Here is a 22,353-nt window from a genome sequence, read left to right as displayed (position 1 = left end):
AGAAGGGGTAACTGGAAGCACACATTTAATGCAACATGCAGTTTGACCCAATCAGATCACTCTAAGTGACATTATCCTAGCGCTATACTATACAGTGGTACCTCAGGTTAGGTACTCAATTCGTTCCGGAGGTCCGTACTTAACCTGAAACTGTTCTTAACCTGAAGCACCACTTTAGCTAATGGGGCCTCCTGCTGCTGCCGCGCCGCTGGAGCACGATTTCTGTTCTCATCCTGAAGCAAAGTTCTTAACCTGAAGCACTATTTCTGGGTTAGCGGAGACTGTAACCTGAAGCGTATGTAACCTGAGGTACCACTGTAGTTCCTTGAACTGATAAATGTAAACTAGGACCATGCTGACAGAAGGTAAACATGCATTGCAACATGTCAGCTTGCTGGAACTTGGAAACAGTTGCATCACCAAGCACCAAGGTGCACGTGCAGACAAAATGTGCACAGCCTGTTCTATAACCAATTAATCTGCAATAGGAATCTCTGAGCTTTGTCGCTTAGTCCTCTGAAACATCCCAAACTTTCCAAACCCAATTCTGCTTCTGCCTTCCAAATTCAGCTTGTGTGATTTATTTTACAGACATGGGGGGGGGGGGCAGGAACTAACAGCAAAGAACAATAATCCTTATACTGCGGATTGCGCAAACCAGTTCATTAAAACACAGTAACAAATGTTTTTTTCCAAGGAAGAGCTTCCTGCTCTTCAACACATTGGCTCAGCAACACAGTGATATGCTTCATTAGGTTCTTTGTAGTAAACAATTATTATTTTTTTGCGCAAGTCCTACAGTAGGCTCCAATACCCACAGGGTCTCCCCCATTCTCCCCTTCCCGTTGATCTAGGAATCAAGAAGGTTGCTATGTTACCAGCATTTAACACCTCTGTACATGATGCTCTCATGTGCCTATGCACTGCGGAAGGCTGGCGCATTCATACTACACAGCAATCAGAGCCTGCAACAAAATGTTGCGGTACATGAGCCAGTTTGACTAATGAGTGATTGGTGGAAGCATCAGGGAACTAACAGAACAGGAGCCAGGCTTTGTTTCGTCTTTGGGACGGAGGGGAGGAGAGAGAAAAGAAAGGAACAGGAAGGAGAAACACAAAAAGGATAGCTCAGCTGATAAAGCAGGAGACTCATCCTTCACGCAAAAGGATTCCTGCATTGCGGGGGGGGGGGGTTTAGACTAGATGGCCCCCAGAGGTCCCTTCCAGCTCTAGGATTCTGTGACCCTGGGTACAATCCTAGGCATATCACTCCCACGTAAGTGGTTAAAGAGGCTGCACTCTTACGTCTGTGTTTGTCCACAGGAGCAAAGTAGGGCTTATTTCTAGGTAGACACGCGTTAAAATCGAGCTATACCTTCTGACGCGGCTTGTATCCCCCCTCCCGCCCTTCCTCCCCACCACAGCTCCCACCTGCATAGCTTTGGCTCCCTTGAGCACCGCCGCCTTGTCGTAAACATGGCACCGTATCACCGTGCTGCCCACGTCCACACCCAAGATATACTTCTCCGCGGTTGCAGGCGAGGCCATGGCGGCGGCGTCCTGCGCTTCCGAGTCTCGCTGCAGTCGCCCCTCAAGAACCGGGCTGCCCGAGCTCCGCAAAGGCACCCCGGCGCTTTTAAAAGCTCCCCGGGAGGAGGAGGGAGAGGGACGCAGCCGCCGCGCCGACAGCGGGCGAGAGAGCAACGCCTCTCCATGCAGGGCGGGACTTCGGGGAAGAGAAAGCGGCCAAGGTGGAGGCGGCAGCGGCGGCCGGCTTTGAATGCCAGCAGTGATTGCGAAGGAGAGGAAGGCGGGTAGGTGTAGGAGGGGGCGGCGTGGCGAAAGCGAAGCGGAGCGCCGCCCTTCTGATGTGCCGGAGGGCGCGAAGGCGCTTTTGCAGAGGAGGCCCGGCCTGTTTTGAAACGCCCCCACACACCAAGGGGTTGAAGGGCCAAGGGTTGCAGTTTCCCGCCCCACTTTCTCGTGGTTTCCAGGGCAAGCAGTTAAATCTCAGAGGGTCAGGTGCCAACTTGGATAAGACATTGGGGGGCAGGTATAATAATAATTTATTATTTGTACCCCGGCCATCTGGCTGGGTTTCCCCAGCCACACTTCCAGCAAAGATTAAGAATACATTAAAATGTCACACATTAAAAACTTCCCTGAACAGGGAAGCCCCACTCCACATAATCACAGTATGTGGCACACTATATGAAGGGCAATGCCTAACAACTTTGGAGGGGGGATTGGCAGAGACCTCAGCCCCTAGCAGTTGGCAGTTGGCAGTGGCGTAGCGTGGGTTATCAGCACCCGGGGCAAGTAATTTGCGCCCCCTAACCCGGGGCAAGGCAAGTAATTTGCGCCCCCCGCGCTGCACTGTCCCTCCTCCAGATAGTCCCTTGCTCTCTCTCCGCTTCGCACCGCACGCCTGGCACCCTCCCCTCCACAGTGGGTGGCGACCCGGCGGCTTGGATCGGATTCGCACAGCCAGCACTGCAGTGAGAGAGAGTGAGTGAGCCAGGTAGGGGCAGAGAGCTGCGAGTGCGAGCGCCCCCCCCCCGATGTTGCGCCTGGTGTGGCCGGCCCCCCCTGCACCCCCCACGCTACGCCACTGGCAGTTGGCTCCTATGTCCAGCATCTTGGTCTGGCAGTGGCCACCCAGTTGCCTCTGGGAAACCCGTGAGCAGGACCGGAGGAGGAGCACATTCCCCCCTCCTACTGCCTCCGGCTTTCCATGACTAGTATGTAGTCATTTGCAGCCTTGCCCTCCCTGAATTTGCCTCATCCTCTCTCAGAGCCGTCCAAGTTGATGGCCATCACTGTCCTCCTTATGCAAGTGGGTTCCGTGCGCTGCGTGAAGCTGTTCTTGTTTTTATTCTGTCCTCAATCTTCCAATCTTCCTTAGATGTCCAGGAGTTACTGTGTTATGAGAGGGGGAGAAAAAACTTCGCTCTAGCCCCTTCCTCCATGCCATACAAAATTTTAATCGTGCCACCCCCCACTCACCTTTTCACTAAACTTGCAGTGCAGTTTCCAGTGTAAAGCCGGAAAACAGCAGGGCCCTTTGCAAACAAAACTGATATCCGAAAATTGTAGAATGTGCTAGACTGTAGTGATCAGGTGGGATTGCTATGAGGAATTATAACAAATATAGAGTAACCCATCTGTGTCAGCAATGAAAGCATTGCGTTGACTGGGTTTAAACTATTTTGATATGATTCTTGATCAATCCACACCTCTGCATTCCTGTTCCATTTCTCTTTCTTGACCAATCACGTACACTGCCAGTTGCTTCACCAGGCAGGCATCCTGGGTCATCAAAGACAGTGGGCAGCTTCTTTGATGTAGCTTTTATTTCTTTCTTTTTTTAAAATTCTTTTTATTGAGTTTCTCTTAAGAAAGAAAAAAAAAAAAAGATCAAAAAGAAAAAAAATGTAGCTTGATGTAGCTTTTCTGATATGTTAATCCCAGGGTGTTAATCTTAGGGCCAGGAAACAGATCTTACATGAAGGTGATAAACATTGCTGTCCTCCTGGCCATCCTTATCATGTACTGTATTTTTTGTTCTATAAGACTCACTTTTCCCCTCCTAAATAGTAAGGGGAAATGTGTGTGCATCTTATGGAGCAAATGCAGGCTGCGCAGCGATCCCTCTTGCTGTTCTGGCTTCTGGGATTCAGAATATTTTTTTTCTTGTTTTCCTCCTCCAAAAACTAGGTGCGTCTTATGGTCTGGTGTGTCTTATAGAGTGAAAAATACGGTATATTGCTTGTTTATGACCTCAGGGGTTGCCAAATTCTCTCCTTTGTAGTTCTGTTCTTTGTTTACCATGCTTAATTAGTTTGTAGTTTAACTTAATTAGTTTGTAGTTTAACTTTGTTCCCACGTGGGGTTTGTTGCTCAGAAGAAATCTGATTGTAAAAAGCTCTTTTGTGAATAAAACGACCTGGACCAGGGGCTGGAGAGACAGAGAGAGATATTATTATACGCACCCTTCCCAGAGTCTTGCTGGTAGAAGCCTCTGTGTGTATTCTTATTAATCAGAGTTCAATCCTTCCTTTACTTTGTGAATGCCTCACTAGACAGTTGAGAACATTCCTGCTTTGCTGGATGACCCTTGGGGTCCCTGCCAACTCTACAATTCTATGATTCTTTCAGTTGCTAAACAATATACTAAAACAGCTTCTGAACACAGTGACAAATTAGTGTATCATGAAAGACAGAAAGAACTCAATTGCCTATTGCAGATAAATGAAACTTTGTTACAAACATACTGCCTTCCAAACACATTCAGTTTTTTCTCTTAGGCAAACTCAAAGCTGAGATATTGTGTATTCTGGATTCCCTCTGAAGCAATCAACATCATAGTCAAAATGTGTTTGGCAATTCAAAGTTTTATTATCTGCAATAGGGTGTTGTTACTTTATCTTCTGCCTTACAATATACATTGCGCGCACACACACAGTGTAAAATCTGCAGTTTTTGAGAGTGCTATCTGCACTTTTTGGTGTTGGTCAGGAGACGTTACTCTTTGATTCAGGCTACAAAGATGTTTACAATATTTCAGAGGTGTTTTTACAGAGCACTTATAGTATTTTAAACATTTACTAAGCATTTGGACAGAAAGGTGATTGTGTGCCTTCCAGCTGATATATCTGATTTGGGGCATTAAATACTGGATTAGTCAAACTGCAAATAGCATAGCCTGGATCCAGCCCTTCTCTCTCTCCCCCCCCCCCCCCGGGGCTGCGTTCATAAACTGCTCTTATGCATACAAGCCCTGCATACTCAGACCACGTCCATTTGTTTGCCCTAACACTGGTCACATTTTGAGTGGTAATTCAAGGCATATTATCCCCACTCTCTTACATTTCTCCTACAAGGAAGCAGTTTTAGTGTGAATGAACTGAATTGTACCTCTCCTGCCGCTCTCTAGAAAACAAATGGCCAATCTTAACCTTAATCCAAGATTGCATCATGACTATGCAAACTTAAGTTTCATGGCTTATCTTAAGAACAAATTACCACAAACCCCCACAACCAAATAGAACATGCAGTTTAAGCCATGTCTGACATAATTCTTCCAATGAGAAATAAACATACCGAAACTCAAAAACTTAGTTTACATTTTTATTCCAAGCAGACAAGGCCAAGTCTTTTATAAAATTATTGTATTAAAGTTCTCCAGAGTATTTAATCCGTATGATTTATTCCTTCAGGGTATATTGTACATTTATATTTAAAAATACTTTTGCACAGCTACATGCTAGAATTCTGAAATGCACAACACTATACACAAAAATACACTCCATATTAATCATGCCAGTTGTAAACATTTCACTTTGGCAGATAGACAAAAGTTCTTTTTAAAAAAGAAACTATAAAAATGTGCACAAAAAGTCTTCCCTTTCAGATCTTAATAAAATACTGCTCTGTACAAGATCTTAATGAAAACTTCCAGCATTTACAAAATACATTTGAGAGAAATAAGCCATATAACTTTATTTAAAAAAACAAGCAAAAATTCTATAAGCCAATTATTTATGTTTTAGAGATTATGTATCTAAAAACTGGGCAGTGGATATAAAGAAACTGATACTAATCCTGCAGATTAACAGAGAGAATAGAAAACAGTGAAACAGGTACAATGACAAGTATAGATGGGAACCAGGCTGATGAAAATTGGATGGGCATTTTTATTAGAATGGAAAACAAAGAAGCCCTGTTCAATAGGTAACAACAAACACAGAATTTTGCTGGTTCTAAGATACACATAAATCTTCAGGGTGTCTATTTCTATTATGCTGGCAGCAGGGTCCATAAAAAGTCTTACAGAATTTAGCATGTTAGAAGCAATTCCAGTGCCTGGATTAAGGGTCAGGTAACCATATATATATACCCCAAAGATGTAAACAAATGAAAATTTTATGTTGTTTAAGAGACTCAATAGTAAAAGAAATCAGTTCTCTCTTCCATGGGAGTCCACCTTATTCATTCTCTAGAGACTGAAGTCAAGTTACCAGGCAATATGATCTGAGAAAATAATTTAAACTATACCAGGGAGAACAGTATAACAGACCTTGTCAAGGGAAATATGGCCGGACTGTCCCAAGTTTAAGTGCTTTAAGTCCCATTAAGCATGTATTCTCACTCTTAAATGGAAAGCAGTGAGGAAAGCACTTTTCACCTTAACAGGACCACTTCACATGCAGCAATGCCCTAAAACAAAGGAATGCAACCCCAGCGGAGAGGAACCTGTAGCTCCAAGTACAACCAGAAGCAAGAAAATCAGGCTTCACTTCTACCAACCATCAGTAGTAAAGTCAAAGCCTGGTGGATCATCTGTTGCAGCCAAGTTCTGTAGAACTCGCTGGTGCCATTAGCTGATAGATGATAAGAGCTGAAGCCTGCTTATCAGCTGCATGAGTAAGTTCCCCAATACCTACAGAAAACAGCTGATGGGTGTGAAGTTGAAGCCACAGGCACTTTAAAGCATTATACAAGGCTCTTTGCAAGCTCTGTGTGGCACGCTGAACATCCAATCTCCTGATGTCAGGTGACTGACACCTGTCAAGTTTTGCTTCTTGGACTAGGATTTGGCCTGTAGAGCCAAAAGGTTCCCCACTGCTGCACAGTACTACTAGAACATGAAAATTAATCTGCATGACAAAAAATTAACAATTCCATACTATATAGTTTGAAGAGTGTTACCGAGTTGGGGTTTTTTGTGCCTTGGATACAGTGAAATTTTAGATTTAAATAGCTCCATGATACATAGAAGTGGAGCTAAGATTGCACCTAGGGTACTGTTGCAACATTATTTCCTATATAGAGGTTAATCTATGTTATTTGAGGCAGGGGGTGGGGGAGTATCGTGTGACCCACAACAGCTTAGCTAGTTTCTCTTTTACGAAATTGTGGCATTTAAAAAATAAGTGATAAACAGTATCCTTCAGGCTAGTATTTTACATATCTCAGATTATGAAACATGAATTTGTGCTGAAGAACAGGTAGATCATAGGATGACATCACAGTAGAACTAAAACAGCACAGCAGAATGAAGACCATGTTTGAGTCTCAATACGAGTTAGTCTGGGTTGTCTTCTGGCTTACACATATACTAATTTGGAATATTTGGGAAGATTTGCCATTATTTCTGAAACTGTACTATTTAAGGAATCATGCTTTGGTGATACCAGATCCAAGGAGCATATATTATTTCAGAACAATGAAAGTGCTTTAAAAAAAGCAGAGCCAGATCTGTTGTGGAGGCTGCACGTTAGTAGAGAAGCGTACAGGAGTCATTCCCAAAACTACAATTTGTTACAGTGATGAGGTACCCCTTATTCTGTAAAAAGGGGAAAACCAACATGGTGTTCTTCAGATGTTGTTAGACTGCAGTTCCCATCATCTCTCACCACTGGCCATGCTGGCTGGGGCTAATAGAAGCTGGAGTCTAGCAACATCTGGAAAGCACAACATTTTGTCTACTCCTGCTGCAAATCCCTGAAGCATTTGTTTGCTCTGGCTTCCTCTGTCAGTGGCTCATTCATGGTGGCGTTTATTTAGTTAAAGATAGTTTATTACAATAGTCCAAGTTATTAAGCTGCTTTGGCGTAACTCCTGGAAATGAACCTTACATAAAGTCAACTGGCAATGCCACAATAGTTAAAATCTATGCACACTGTATCCGATCAAAAAACCAGAAAAATCTAAAAATAAAGTATACCAGTTACATATAAATACATTGCTTTTAGAAGTCATTATATCATTAAAAACAAGACATCAAGAATTATGCTTTGCATTTGTTGAGGACTTTTATATGTTGGTTTAAACAAAGTTATTCTCAATTAAGACGGCCAAGTCAGTATTATTGCTCCACTTTTGGGACAGTACACAAACCCCACTTTTCAGACTGAGGCATGATGGACAGGGTTGTTACTTTAACTCAAGAGTTTCTTTTGTTTTACATCACATTAAATCAAGCTCTTCAGTGAACATAATTGTTTTCATTGTGACAGACAGAAAATATTTACAGTCCAAAACACCTTTCAAATTATTATGCTTACATTTTTAAAATAATATTTATTGGTTTTATAACACTAAGGAAATGTAAAGTAATCCATGACCCATACTTATTCTGAAGATTTGGGTGCACCAAAATTGACAGCCAATTTTCTGGGCTTTCGCTTGGTAGACACATTTGGTATTGATTTCTTACGAGATGCAACCGAGCCTGAAGGTGCCATTTTCTCTTGGAAAGATGGAGCAGCTTGATGAGACCTTAAATGTTCTGAAGAAGCATCCTGTGGGTTCATTTTTGTAGTGTCAATGCTTGACTGTTCATTCTTTAACTGCACATTTTGAAGAGAACCTGGGAACTCCTTTGGCTCAACATTAGTCTTGCTGGCAACCCTTTTCTTAGTTACCTTAGAAAAAAAAGAGGTTTAGTTTTCTAACATGTGAGAAGCATATGTAGAAGAAGAAGAAGAAGAGTTTGAATTTGATATCCCGCTTTATCACTACCTGAAGGAGTCTCAAAGCGGCTAACATTCTCCTTTCCCTTCCTCCCCCACAACAAACACTCTGTGACTGGCCCAAGGTCACCCAGCAGCTGCATGTGGAGGAGCGGAGACGCAAACCCGGTTCCCCAGATTACGAGTCTATCGCTCTTAACCACTACACCACACTGGCACTCTCTCTCTCTCTCTCTCTCTCTCTCTCTCTCTCTCTCTGGCTCTCTCTCTCTCTCTCTCTCTCTCTCTGTGTGTGTGTGTGTGTAGCTGCTGTCAGATCTTACCTGCAAGGGTATAAACTGATTGTGTGCACCAGCTGGTACAGTGCCCGCAAAAGGCATATTCCCAGGATAGGAACCAGGAAAGTAAGGTTTCCCATGGACTGGAACTGGTGCTCCCCATGGCACTGGGCCAAAAGCATGAGGTGGTGAAGGAAACAAATTAGCTGCGAAAACAATAAGCTCATTTTAGATTCCAGTATTAACTAAGAAAAATGGGTAGCTACTCTTTCAAAGCCTCCCTCCCTCCACTTCTGAATGGAATTCAGAAAGGAAATTTAGCTGCTAAATTTAGCTCATATATTTCATAATAACTGAATTGGAGAAAAAGGTGCATTCTTTATGGAACCCAAAAGACAACTTTTTGAGACACTAGAGATCAATGCATTCAATACTTTCCCCTCTCACTGTGAGAAAAAATAATGCAACTTGTCTCACAAAGAACATTAGATTCTTTTTTAAGTCCAAAAACTTTAGGACTTTGTTTATAAAAACTTAGGGTGCTGTTTATAAAATTAATCTATATAGAATAATCAAATTATATACAATTATTAAAGAAAGCAGTGTTGCTGATAAGGACTAGCAGTTTGCTACTATGCAACTTCTACAAAAAGTTAATTTGCTTCCAACTATACCGTATGAAAAACATGCATTTACACACACAGGAAGTTAAAATTGATTAAACGTACCGGTGTGCGGCGTGAAGACTGGAGGAATGGGTCCAGGAGGCACAAGAGCTCCCATGGGTTGATAATTTGGAAATACAGGCGGTGGTGGCAGAGGAAAGTTCATCCCGAGAGAGCTCTGTATGAAAAAGGGTACTTAAAGTTTGTGATACAGGAAGCATGACTAGCTAATAAATGGAGATGAGCATTCTAAGGTTTTATAAAGCATTTTGACTGCTGGTCTCACCAATTGCTGCAAAGCAAAAAGTGCTGCTTTCTCCTTAGCTTCATTTTCAGAGTGACATTGAGGTCCGTGTACTAATAAGCCATTGGATAGCTTTACTTGACAAACTGTCATCGTCTATGGAAGAAAATAAGACAAAGCAACTGTATTTTCTATATAGCATACTGCAAACAGACTGCTAAATGGAGAGATTTATACAAAGGGTGGGCAATTTATGTGCCTTCTAACAGAGTTTCCTATTGAAGATTAGCCAAGTATCCTTCTGTCTAATGTCACCAGTCTACAGCTTCCATCATCCCTGACCACTGGCCATTCTGGCTGGGGAGTCTAGCAGCATCTGGTGGGCCCCATGCTGGCTACCCTGGTCTAAACGATGAAAAATGGGGAGCAGCTCTCACCCCTGTCCCTGGGGACACTGACAAATAACTTCTCAGCATGAACCCAGAAATTACCTACTCAGACAATGAAATGATTCTCTCTACTCTTTTTATACCTATGTGTCCATTCTTTTAATCTCCTTTTCCATTCCACCCCACTGCCTGGTTGATTCTTTGCCCCAATTCCCATGTTGCTCAGCAGTCAATAGCTGTCAAGTGCTCATTAGCCTGTTTTGCTTTCCCCTTTATTTTTAGGGTAGTTCATAAAGGTATTTTGTCCCTTGCAAATCTCAGAATGGTGATGCCTCCTCCTTGCATGTGGGTGGAACAATTTGTCTATATTTCTGCAAGCACATTTAAGACTTGAACTGGAAATAAGAGATTATGGGTGGGTTTGTTTTTTTGTTTGCATACTACACAGATCTGTTATTTGAAGCTAAGTTACCTGTGGTGTTCTAAGAAATGAGAAATCGGGCTGCAGCATTCCAAGAAGGGAACAGATACGAGAAAGCTCAGATACTGGAGTGGATAATGAGTTTGATGGTCCAAGAAGTGGGTGGCCTCCAACCTCCATGCCCTGAGTGTTCTGAGGTCCTGCAGTGCCAGGGGATTTGTTCATGAAAGCAGCTATCAATGAGAATAAATACATGTAATCTGTACCATGTTTGAATAAATGAACCAGAGTACAGTACTTTGTTTAATTTGATTGAATGTTAGATGTTCAAAAGGTATTATATAATCAATAAACATTAAACTTAAGTCTGCATAGCACAAACCATTTATTCAATTATAGAACAAAGCTTTTATACATACCCATCTTTTTGGCATTGGTATGTTGTGAGGCAGGCACACAAGAATCCTGCCTGCAAGTTGGAGCAGACACTTCATTTGCCACTGACTTTGCTTCTGCTGTGTCAGAACCATCTATCTTCAAAATTTCTTTGAGCATCTGTGTTCCTTTCTTTAAAAAAAAAAAGCAAACAGCATTTATATATTGTATAAATTGAGAATTTTATCATAGAACTCTGTACATTAAATGCATCCAAAGTTAAACCAATGAAGTCAATTCCAACAGCAGCATACAAACCATAGCAAAAGACTGTGGAGACAAGTGTTCTTCATTAGTTGGTTCCTTGGGATATGACCGTGGCACCTCTTTTTCTTTGAAAATTTTCAAAGACGCCAAAATGTCTTCAAGTTCAGATCCGCTCTAAGGAATATATAGATATATGCATATATGAAAGAATTAGAAGAGCAAAACTCAGAGAAAGGAATTTTCGCTGTGCAAATTCCACTGAAATCAATATGAAAACTTATTCATTTTTAGGGAACTTAGGGTACATATTGGGACACAGGTGGCACTGAGGGTTAAACCACAGAGCCTAGGGCTTGCCAATCAGAAGGTCGGCGGTTCGAATCCCCATGAGGGGGTGAGCTCCTGTTGCTCGGTCCCTGCTCCTGCCAACCTAGCAGTTTGAAAGCACGAAGTGCAAGTAGATAAACAGGTACTGCTCCAGCGGGAAGATAAACGGCGTTTCCGTGCGCTGCTCTGGTTCTCCAGAAGCGGCTTAGTCATGCTGGCCACATGACTTGGAAGCTGTATGCCGGCTCCCTTGGCCAATAAAGCGAGATGAGCGCCGCAACCCCAGAGTCGTCCGCGACTGGACCTAATGGTCAGGGGTCCTATAGGAGTGCAAATATCCAGAGTGTGGGGTCAGGTGGGATTACTATGAGGAATTATAAAATATGCATCAAGCCCTTGTGTCCACGATGAATGCATTGTGTTGACTGGGTTTGATACCTTGACAATAATTTCTGATCAAATCTCACAACCCTCTGCATCTCTGACCATTTCCTCTACTGCCCATTTCTCTTGCTTCACAAGTCACTTACACAGCCAGGCAGGCGTCCTGGGTCATCAAAGACAGTGGGCAGCTTCCTTGAAGTAGCCTTTCTGATATGTTAATCTTAGGATGTTAATCTTAGGGCCAGGAAACAGATCTCACATAAAGGTGACGCTGTCCTCCTGGCCATCGTTCTTATCATGTATATTGCTTGTTTATCACCTCCAGGGTGTCTTTGTTTACCCCGTGCTTAATTAGTTTTGGTAGTTTAACTTTGTCCTCACGTGGGGTATGTTGAAATGCTCAGAAGAAATCTGATTGGTTCTTATGAACACTCTGTAAAAAGTTCTTTTGTGAATAAAACGACCTGGGCTGAGGGGCTGGGAGGGAGACAGAGAGACACGATTATACGCACTCATCCCAGAGTCTTGCTGGTTCAAGCCTCAGTGTGTATTCTTATTATTCAGAGTTCAATCCTTCCTTTACTTTGAGAACGTCTCAGGGTCCCTTTACCTTTAAGGTACATATTACTTAAAAGGTCTCCCCCATTCACTGCAAAGTCTGGAAGAATTTTGCCCGTGTCTCCGCTGTGTGCCTAGAGTTCTCTTCAATACTGCAGCAAAGGACAAAGGCTCTAAAGCTCAGGAGCACATGTGGGCCATGTTAAATGTATTTCAAACAAAGCAAACAAGTAAAAGGGATTCATAACTCTTCAGGAACTTGCTACGAAGTGGCTCAGCTCTCAGTCTTTTTAGTTGTTCTGTATATATACTACCACTATGATTTAGCTAGATGGCCACAAAAGGTATTTCACAACACATACATGAGATATAATTTATATAGAGAGAATTTTAAATCTTTATTTTATCCATTTCTTCTGACAATTTTGAGAAACATATTATGTGCAGCAGGCCACTGAGCAGAGAGGCAGGGATCTGACATGGATAATCTAGTAATCCTCTGGCCTATGCTTGAGAGGGAGAGGGAGGCCAATATCATCTCATGGCTTAGAGCTTGCTAAAAGGTCTGGCTAGTACTCTTCACAGGTGCAATCCCATATGGAAAAAGACCATGAAGAAAATAAAGCATTCAACAATTCTGATGCATTAAAATTAATATCTAATAAAATCTACTTGTCATGTTGTTTTTTCTTCAGAATGTACTCAGGTATATGCAAATATTTAGATTGCCATTTTCCTACCTTTTCAGTTATACTGGGACTGTCAACTGCAGGCTTTGGTTCTACTGGCTCATTGGGGGCTTCATTCCTCTTCAATAGCTTCACACTATACTTATTAGCACCTGCAAAATTCTGAGACAGACCAGGTCAAATGTAAAAGCAAATTAACAAGGCGGATTTTTTAAAAAACAAACTCTTATTCCTGCAGGTATACTTTCTTACATCACTCGTGCTAAAAGCTATGGCCACCTACCTAACGAGTGATTAGCTGCACAAGTAATTTTGGAAATCTATCAACTTCACTAGTCGACCTATGCGATCATACAAGGGCCATCTCCCTCAAGCAGATATATCACACATATAGTTACACTCTGTGGCAGGAATGCGGAGGGGCAGCTGCCAATTTAATCCATGTCCAAAAATATATGTTAGGCATACCCAAGCATCTGCGCACAAACCGTTGCTATTTCTGCCCTTTGTTTCCTTTGAACAGTTCACCATAAAACAGCAAACATAAAACAGCATCAGAAAATTACCTGTTTATTTGATCCTTTATGTGTTTGACTGTCAGTTCTTGGACCTTTAGAGTCGTCTTTAGCTACAAATACAAAAGTTTATAATATTAGCTAAACAAGTAACATGTGTTTTTTCAAAAACTGTTTATATATAAAATGAGTGTGTGTGCAATCCTACATGTGTCTACTAAGAAGGAAGTCCCACTTAGTTTGATGGAGCTTACTCCCAGGTAAATAGGTAGAGAAGCACAGCTACGGTGAGTCCTCTTTGTCAATCTAGTATATTTTCCCTCACTTTCTTTTTACTATCTCTGTTCAGAAGCTGTAACAAAAGGGATAAAATCTGGGTGGACGTCTGCAACAGAGAACTCAAGCAGCACAATGTAACTCCTGAACAGAATGAAAGAAATGGGTATACTGGACTAGCTGAAAGATGTTTCTCAAGGGCCACTAGGACACTGCCAGATAAGTCAATGAGTTCCTTATGTTACTTGAAGCAGGAAAAGCAGGAAAATGTCATGATTCCAACAGAATTTCTGAGTGACCCCTCCCTTAGAAAAACAGTTCACCATCTAGATAAGCTTGTAAGTTAAACATCCAACAATTAAAAACAACACATATTTAACAACCAAAATGCCAACAAACAGAAAGACAAGACCACTCTCTAGACACTCTGCTCTTAACCCACCTCTTAATTATGTCATGCAGCTTTGGGTGGGCCTTGGCCTTGTAGAGTATTGCTTTCCTTGAGATCCTGCGTAGGTTGTATTTCTGTACATTCCCTTCTAAGCTACCCTGGCACCACTAGCTCGGAATGCCTAAGTGATGTCATGACCTTCCTATCTAACTATATACATCCTCTCCTTATCACCGCAGACTGGAAGAACGTTAAGTGCACTCTGTATAATCTCTGAGTACCGGCCTATCAATCATAGATTACTGTGTTCCTGTGGGAGTTCTAGTTCAAGCAATATCTGGAGGGCCAAATGTTCCACATCCCTGTTCTGCAGCTAAAGGACCTGTTGACGCCTCTGAAAAGCTGCTTCGGCGGAAGCATAAATGTATATTTTATAGTGTCTTGTAAATGTATTCGAAGTAGCCCAAGTCCCTGCCCTACAAACCACTTGTAGAAAATGCTGCAGATGCTCTCACTGAGTGAATCAAATGGAAGAGAATTATATGCCAAAGAAATACAAGCTTTAATCCACCTAGCTGCGGTGGATGTTGAAACCTTTCTCCCTAAGTATGTTGGATGAGAGGCAATAATAAACATGTTTATCCAAATGGCTTTGCCATATTGATCAATTGATCTATCTAATCTGCCCTGTGGACATCCAGAGAGTGCTATGCATGTTCTTTAGGATGACATGGGAAAAGACAGAAAGTAAGTAACACCAGCTCCTGCTGGTAGTGAAAAACAGTCTGCAGTACAATTCTGTCTTTGTTAAGCACACAATGATGTTTTCCAACAGACAAAGCTCCCAGCTCTGAAATCCTTCTTGCTGATGCTATGGCCACTAGAAAAAGCACTTTTAAGTGACATCAGCCATAGAAAAACAGACTTCAGTCGTTCAAATGGTGGTTTCTGCAGTTGAAAATAGTAAATTCCAAGTTGAAAAATGGTATTGCGCTAGGGCTAGTTAATGCTGCCCCTCTCAGGAACTGTTTCAAATAGAGATGGGTGCCAAACTTCTTGCCACAAGAACATCAATCGGATTAAATTAAAAAATAATACTTCACAAAACAAACAAAAATTCAAAGTGTGACAGCAAACTATGTCATACTCATAATAATCAAGCTCAAGGTTATCGATTTCAGTGGATTTCCAAGTATTAGCAACCCTAAATCCACTTTCATCCTTTTTTGGTGAGCGGGGGAGGTAATGACATGCATTTCTTCAGAGAAAATACCAAGGGTTGGGGTTATAATGGCAACACTCCGTCTGTCATAAGCATCACTTTCCACAGGACTAGAATAAACTAAATGCTTTCCAAAACTGAATCCCTAACTTGATGAAGGAATATACAAAATTCAAAGAAAAGTACTTACACTTCCTGAAAGATTCCTGTTTTCTTTGCTGGCCTTTGAAGCTACTCTCATTGAAGCCTGGTTTGCAGAACTGGCCACCCGTATTTAGCTTTATGTATTGAGGTAAAATTCCACCCTAGAAAATGACATTGTTCAGTAGCAAAATCCTGTTCAGAAAATCTCACACACATCACATCCACTCCACTACAGAAACTAACCTTCTCATGCCTATCATGTTGGGCAGACTGAGACTTTCCAGAGCTCTGCAATGATTGCCATATGCTGCAAAATTCATCATCTTGCTTATCTTGAGCCTGGTGGGAAGGAAAAATAAAACCAACCCATTTATGCAAGATCTGCTCTAATAAAATCCTTACACCCAAGAGAGCTATGGCTGTGTAGATTTAATAGCTTAACAGTTTGAGAAGCAAAATGAGGAAGAGAGGTAGTAAGTGAAGTCACTTACCCTAGACCCATAAAGTCAAAGCAGTAGTGAAATGGGCAAAACATATTCTGGTCTCCCGGCATTGTGGAGAGGTAAGGTGGAGCCACCTACTGCATCAGCATGCCTGCTTACCAATGCAGTTCTTATAGTATCATGGGACTTTGCCTCACAGTGTCACACTGCCACATATTTTCTTGCACCTATACCTAGACCCTACGCTACGGGGCCTTCCTCAATTTTATCTCTACTTTTTAAACGGGCGGATGGGAGTTTCTTCAACGTGAAATGTTGAACGCCCAAATGTAGACAAGAAATAAAAAGCGGGAGGCATCTAAAGAGGCTGGCTAAATAATGGGTGTGGCTCTATAAGGGGCTCACAGATGAGCTGAGATTTGGGAAGGGCACATACAAGAAATGGCAGAAGGGGAAAATCGCAAAAGAGGAGTATACACGTGTAGCTAATGGTTGCAGGGCAAATGTCAGGTGGTCTAAAGCTCAGAATGAGCTCACGCTTGTAAAAAGGTTTAAAATATATTTTTTTTAAGGTTTATTCGGATAGCAGCCTGACCATGTCCCAGTCTCACAAGATACCCCATAACCTCTCCCCACTTCATACAAAACCCTCTCAACCCCACATGTGGTATCCATTCTCTTTTGTTACTGCCCCCCCACTACTACCCATCCGCACCCCACCCTCCTTACAATTCCACAGCATTTCCTTCTCCCATTTCCCCTGAACCCTTTCTTTCTGCTGCTACTTACTTCCAGGAAGAAAAATGGCTCCTTTGTTGAAAAGGTAGAAGGGTTTCCACTTTTAAGGAGCTATGTTCTTTCTACTGATTCTGTGTGGGATGAATTTTCCCTACTTTTAATATTTGCTTACACCCACCCACCCACATGCCCAAACTACTTCCTTCCCAAACTCAGTCTACATCTACTAGCACGTACTAAGAAAATAATGCAACTTACTTTGTATTTCTGATTGCTGCTTAAATATGCTCCTTTCTGAAGGGAATTGGAATTGCCTTGGGTTTCAACCTTGAGATTGTTATGCTGCCTTCCATTCACTTGCTAGATGAAAGATTAAGAAAATTTAACGGAATAGCTATTCAACTTGTTTCTTCCTCTTTAAAATACTCGTTATTGCTATGATTCCTCCCCTCCACCCGCCAGAGGGGAAGGGAAATAGATTATCTCCAGTGAATGTGGTAAAAGAAGAATACCTGTACAACTTAAACCCTTTCATCAACATTAATTTGTTTTGGGAAATTTCCTTACCTACTTAGCCTCCTTACACTGACAGAATCTATCCCAAATACAAACACATTCTTTATCAAACACACTTCCTTTCTCTACCCTCAAAGTGTATCATGAGGATTAAGAGATTTCCAGGTGTTTTCTTATGCAAACCTGGATGAGTCTAAGCTAGCTAACCATGATTACAGTAATCATTAAAGCCTGTCTAAACTCTGCTATTAAAAAAAATGTTTAGTTAGCATCCATGGAGATCTACTGTTAACAATGACTTTATTTTCTGGGACATAATTGTAGGAACTAAATGTGGACTTACTCGAGTTGGAACGAAGAGGGAGCGAGGAGAATGGTTGAGACCTCCTTGATGTGCTTTTTGTGTAGATACAGAAAATGATTCGGGTGAATATGAGTTGTAGGGACTCACAGCTGGCTGAGGTTTAACTATGGCAGTTAGCTTCTGATTTCCTGTTTCAGACCGATTACCATAAGAAAGGTTGATTAAGGCACTGGCTGGAATGCGGTACCCTCTGCCAGGCGAGCTCCTAGAGGAAGGAGAGGAAGGCTAATGAAAAGAATGCTTTAGTTATGCCAGTGGTGCATGATTAATAGAAATCTGCCCCCCAAATATATGGCTAGGGGACCGTAGACCACAACCTCAACGCTTAGCAATTCTACAAATGGAGGCACTGGGAGCTGCAGATGAAAAACTGGTGAATTGGTTCTCCCCTTCCATCAGGAGTGCCTCAGCTGGACTGAATTATCATCCACAAACAGGAGAACTAATAGTTGCAAAATGCGACATTTGGATCCAACCTAATGTTGTTCAAAGGGTGATTTGACTAAATATCCATTAGCACTTTTCTGTGCAATTGTTACATGTTTCTCTAGGATCTGTGCAACACCCTAAAAAGATGCAAAGAAACAAACCTTATTGTTAAGCCTCCATGAAACTCTTCATCAAACAGTACTTCATACAGAACATCAGATTCTCTGCTGGCTGAAGAAAATATGCACTATAAGCAAGCATTACTGACTAAATGTGAAGATACTTCAAAACTTAACATTTTCCAAAGGTGTAATCATCTGAGTCTGGTGCAACAAATAATCTCATGACATTTTGAAGACTATGGGTTGTATCAAATTAAATCATGCTCACAAGTAGACCCACTAAAATTAATGGACCCAAATATTCTGTTTATTAGAGTCTAATCTGAGTATGACTTAGCTGGAGACAACCTTAACAAATTATGGCATTAGCTTACATGTACTAGAAAGCTGGAACTGTTTTAAAGACAATGTCATCCAACTACATAACTTGTTTTTTATTTGAAGCTTTCCTAAATCAGTCTGGAATAGTTAAAGAAGCTACTTTTTTTTTCTCATATTACAAAGGTCTTCAATCCTTGATCAGAATTTATGTTAACAAGGTCCTGCGGCACCTTAAAGGTCAGGATCTGCATCCCTCAGGTATAGGAAAGGGGCAAAAACCCAGGCGAGTTACAAATTAAGGCCAAAAGGTTAATCAACACATAAGGTAGCCATAGATGGGTCACAGTACTCAACAGCCCTCAAACAAGTGCAGTTACAGGAAGATTAGCTCAGTTAGCACAGCACAAGACTCTTAATCTCAGGGTTGTGGGTTGGAGCCCCTCATTGGGCAAAGGATTTCTGCATTGCAGGGGACTGGACTAGATGCTCCTTGTGGTCCCCTCCCTTCCAACTCTACAGTGCTATGATTCTAAGTACAGATCTCTCAACCTTTGGGCCTCACATTAGGTATAATACCTACTCACTTAAGTGAGCCCTTCAAGCATTGTTATAAATGAACTCTGACAACAGAAACCACAAGACTCTTTGTTGTCATGACAGAAAGAATAAAGAAAATTCCTTCTCTCCTCCTAAGGGGTGGACTTTCGTCTTTCAGATTTCAGCAACATCCTGTGCATGTCCAGCATTCAGCACCCGACCCACTTACGACCTTCCGCTCTGCTCAATTCACCAAGTCATAGTTACAACGCCCTGCAGTGGCCCCTTGGCTCAGTGCCCAATGCAGCAGAACCAGTCACACTGCCTCTGCTAAACGTTCTACATTGGTGTGATGTATGCAAGCGTGCTCACATTCTTAAATTAACTCCTATGCAAAAGTGAGATCAAAAGGCTTCTTACTTTCGCCCCCTCCTTCGCCTTTAGGGCACAGATGTGCCTCACGTGCTTAAGTTACTCCATAAAATACTATGCCTACTGAGGACACTTATATAATAAACACTTGCCACATCTTATATTTAAAAAAAATATTATAATGGTTCAGATTTCTAGGTGCACAAGTGAAAAGTCACTAAGGCAATGGAACACGCCTAAAATTCTAACTGCTTCCGGTTGTTCTCGTTGGTGCTTTGAACTATTCTGTGATAGATGCCTCAGCTTTCGCTATGGTTAACGTTAGCCGTAGATTAGTGTTATCTGTGAAACTAACTCATTTTGCGTTCAATGAATGATCTTCACATTATTTTAAAAGCAAAAGAGACTGTTCACAAAAAGGCATTGTGTTACCTCCTTTAATTCCTATCACAGTGCCACGAAGTCCAAGGGGAACGGAAAAACACTCTCTCACATTAACAACACGGTCAAACAGTCGATAGTCTGCATCTCGATCTGGTATAATTCCATGCTGCTGTTCTAAAGGCTAGTAGGAATCAAAGATAAAAAAATCCAAATATGAATAGTTAACACCGTAGAACAAAATCACTAGCCCCCCCCCCAAAAAAACATTATGTATACATTTTATTAGGAGATAAAATAGTCAAATAATTTTGTAACATATTTTTGGTTGCCATCTTTGTGGCCTGTAGAACATGCAATCACTGAGACTAGTCTACAAGGAACAAATTGGAAACAGCATTTTTTAAATATGGTGGAGAATCAGAAATGTCCAGTGCAACCCCTTTTTAAAATGTTCTGTTTATATATTTATGTCGGGCACTTATTGTAAATGCCCTTCCTGGTTTGAGGTGAACAAGGCCTCAATTACTGATGGATTAGCTCCTCTTAGCACCCAGAAAAAGAAAGGAAGGGAAAATATGAGCAACTTTTGTGTTCCAGCTTGGATCTGGTAACACCTCCAGTTCTGTACTGTGGACAAGAGACTGACAGCTGAGGAGTAGATGTACAGGCATAGAACTTATTGGAAAGAGAGCCAGACAAACGCCTAAAAATATAAAAGGCTGTCTAGGTCAGTAGTAGGATGTTATGGAGAACCCTTCTACTGAAGGCCAGTGAAAACTTCAATGGAGATCCTCCTTATAATGCCCGGTGAATGTAGACCCTGTATGGCACATATCAGAAATGCTAGCATTACTCAAAAGAGCTGCTGAAAGTGGCTGATGTCCTGGTGGAGTGTGTTGGGTGCAGTAGGCAGGTTTTGGGTTTTGTGGGCTAGGAGAAAGAAACAATGGGACTTCCCTTGTGAGATAAAGAATCTCGGATAACTATGGTATGCTGCACCAATGAGGGACTCCCAGAACAAGTGTCCCCTCTCTTTGGATTTTATTGAGGACTCTGGAGATCAAGAAAGTGAAGGGGGAGGCACAGAGCAGGCTGTTGGATCATAGAAGGTAGAGTATATTCATGCCCTCTACCCAGGAGGAACAAAACCTGAGAAAAGAACTGGCCAACAACAGAGAAGACTTATGGTTTGTTTGGGATATGAATAGCTCTAAGGAAAAGGGTGCTGAAGCTTTCATGAATGATGGTCTGGAGGAGGTTCCACACTCCTGAGTCCACTACATGCCTGCTGAGGAAGTTCACCTGTATATGCCGGGCAGAAATGGAAAGGAGCCAGAGAAGGGAGTAAATAGAGACACAAGAAAAAGGCTTTTATTTTGAATAAGAAAAAGGAGAAGCAATGAAGTTTAGAGGAGAAGGCTAAGCTATTGCAGGAGACAAAACAGAGGTTGAAAGAGGTGGTGGTGGGGAATCAGGTGACAAGAACAATGAATAGCTCTGCCTGAGCAAACATAAGGAATGAAACAGGAAAAACCAGCAGGACTGAGATAGATATCAAATGCTGTTCACACGATTCCTTACCTTTCTTGGTGGGAAGAGTTAACCCATTGATAATGAGTTCATGTCAAATGGAGAAATAAGAAGCATTATGTGTGTAATATTATTGTGTTTATAAATGGGTAACAGTGCAAGATTAAAAAGTCAGCACTACCTGAATCCTGACTATTACTTGGTGTGAAGGAATATCTGAGCAAGATAATGCAAGCCAGTGCAAAGTTTTCTTTCTTTCTTTCTTTCTTATTTATTTACACTGTTTAATTGTAAAAAAACAAAACTCCTCAAAGCAGTTTATGTACTGTATGTCTAAATGAATATCAAATTAGCATAGATAGAACACAAAACTCTGTTGGTGACGAAGTCATTGTTGAAATTTTAATTAAAGAATTCAGGAGGGCACCGTATTCCCCTATGAACAAGACAGAATTTCTGTTAAGACTTTATCTTACAAGAATAGTATCCTTCCATTCACAAAATAACCCAAACTTACCCTGAATAACAAGTGAGGTTTCACCGTCACACGCACTTTCTTATTGCTTTTCCTTTGCTAAAGGGGGAAAACAAGAAACTGAATACACAGAACAAAGTTTGGATTATGCCTGCTTTTCAAAATTTTTCTTTCGCTCAAAGTAGCTGGATCACCGCTTTCTTTCTACATAACATCTTTCTTTCAACTACTCGTGCCTAGTGAACAATGCTCTCTACCAAAACAGTCTATTATGCCAATAAGTACTTATGTTATATCAGCATAATCAGGAACACTTTAACTTGGGATTTATTTATTTTACAGTGCTTGACAAATAATGATTTTATACATAAGTGAATTTGAAGGAATATAATGTAATGGGGCAAATCAGAACTGCTGTTTCAGAAGTCTTCAAAACCACACTAGCTGAGTGATAGATATCCAAGCAAGTCATACTTGGAGGGCCCACTGAAATCAGTGTA

At 41.6% G+C, this 22,353-nt stretch overlaps 2 protein-coding genes across 2 annotated transcripts in view; both read right to left on the bottom strand.

Moving 5' to 3' along the window:
* GK5 (glycerol kinase 5) overlaps positions 1-1,792 on the bottom strand; it is a 28,676-nt gene extending 26,884 nt beyond the window's left edge. The window contains exon 1 of the mRNA XM_083442791.1: positions 1,432-1,792. Coding sequence (XP_083298917.1) covers positions 1,432-1,548 — 117 coding nt within the window. The 5' untranslated portion in view covers positions 1,549-1,792. The remainder of the gene's footprint in view (positions 1-1,431) is intronic.
* A 3,325-nt stretch (positions 1,793-5,117) lies between these two features.
* XRN1 (5'-3' exoribonuclease 1) overlaps positions 5,118-22,353 on the bottom strand; it is a 42,372-nt gene continuing 25,136 nt past the window's right edge. The window contains exons 28-43 of the mRNA XM_083442536.1: positions 21,896-21,952; positions 19,897-20,029; positions 18,274-18,343; positions 17,663-17,888; positions 17,062-17,163; positions 15,866-15,961; positions 15,669-15,783; positions 13,641-13,702; positions 13,126-13,236; positions 11,168-11,290; positions 10,894-11,041; positions 10,526-10,707; positions 9,707-9,820; positions 9,484-9,598; positions 8,801-8,961; positions 5,118-8,429 (exon numbers count right to left, since the gene is read on the bottom strand). Coding sequence (XP_083298662.1) covers positions 8,136-8,429; positions 8,801-8,961; positions 9,484-9,598; positions 9,707-9,820; positions 10,526-10,707; positions 10,894-11,041; positions 11,168-11,290; positions 13,126-13,236; positions 13,641-13,702; positions 15,669-15,783; positions 15,866-15,961; positions 17,062-17,163; positions 17,663-17,888; positions 18,274-18,343; positions 19,897-20,029; positions 21,896-21,952 — 2,109 coding nt within the window. The 3' untranslated portion in view covers positions 5,118-8,135. The remainder of the gene's footprint in view (positions 8,430-8,800; positions 8,962-9,483; positions 9,599-9,706; positions 9,821-10,525; positions 10,708-10,893; positions 11,042-11,167; positions 11,291-13,125; positions 13,237-13,640; positions 13,703-15,668; positions 15,784-15,865; positions 15,962-17,061; positions 17,164-17,662; positions 17,889-18,273; positions 18,344-19,896; positions 20,030-21,895; positions 21,953-22,353) is intronic.

The sequence above is a fragment of the Podarcis tiliguerta genome, assembly GCF_965153285.1.
Source record: "Podarcis tiliguerta genome assembly, chromosome: 5".
Lineage (NCBI taxonomy): Eukaryota > Metazoa > Chordata > Lepidosauria > Squamata > Lacertidae > Podarcis > Podarcis tiliguerta.
The sequence above is the reverse complement of the archived record's forward strand: the minus strand, read 5'-3'. Positions and strand labels throughout refer to the sequence as shown.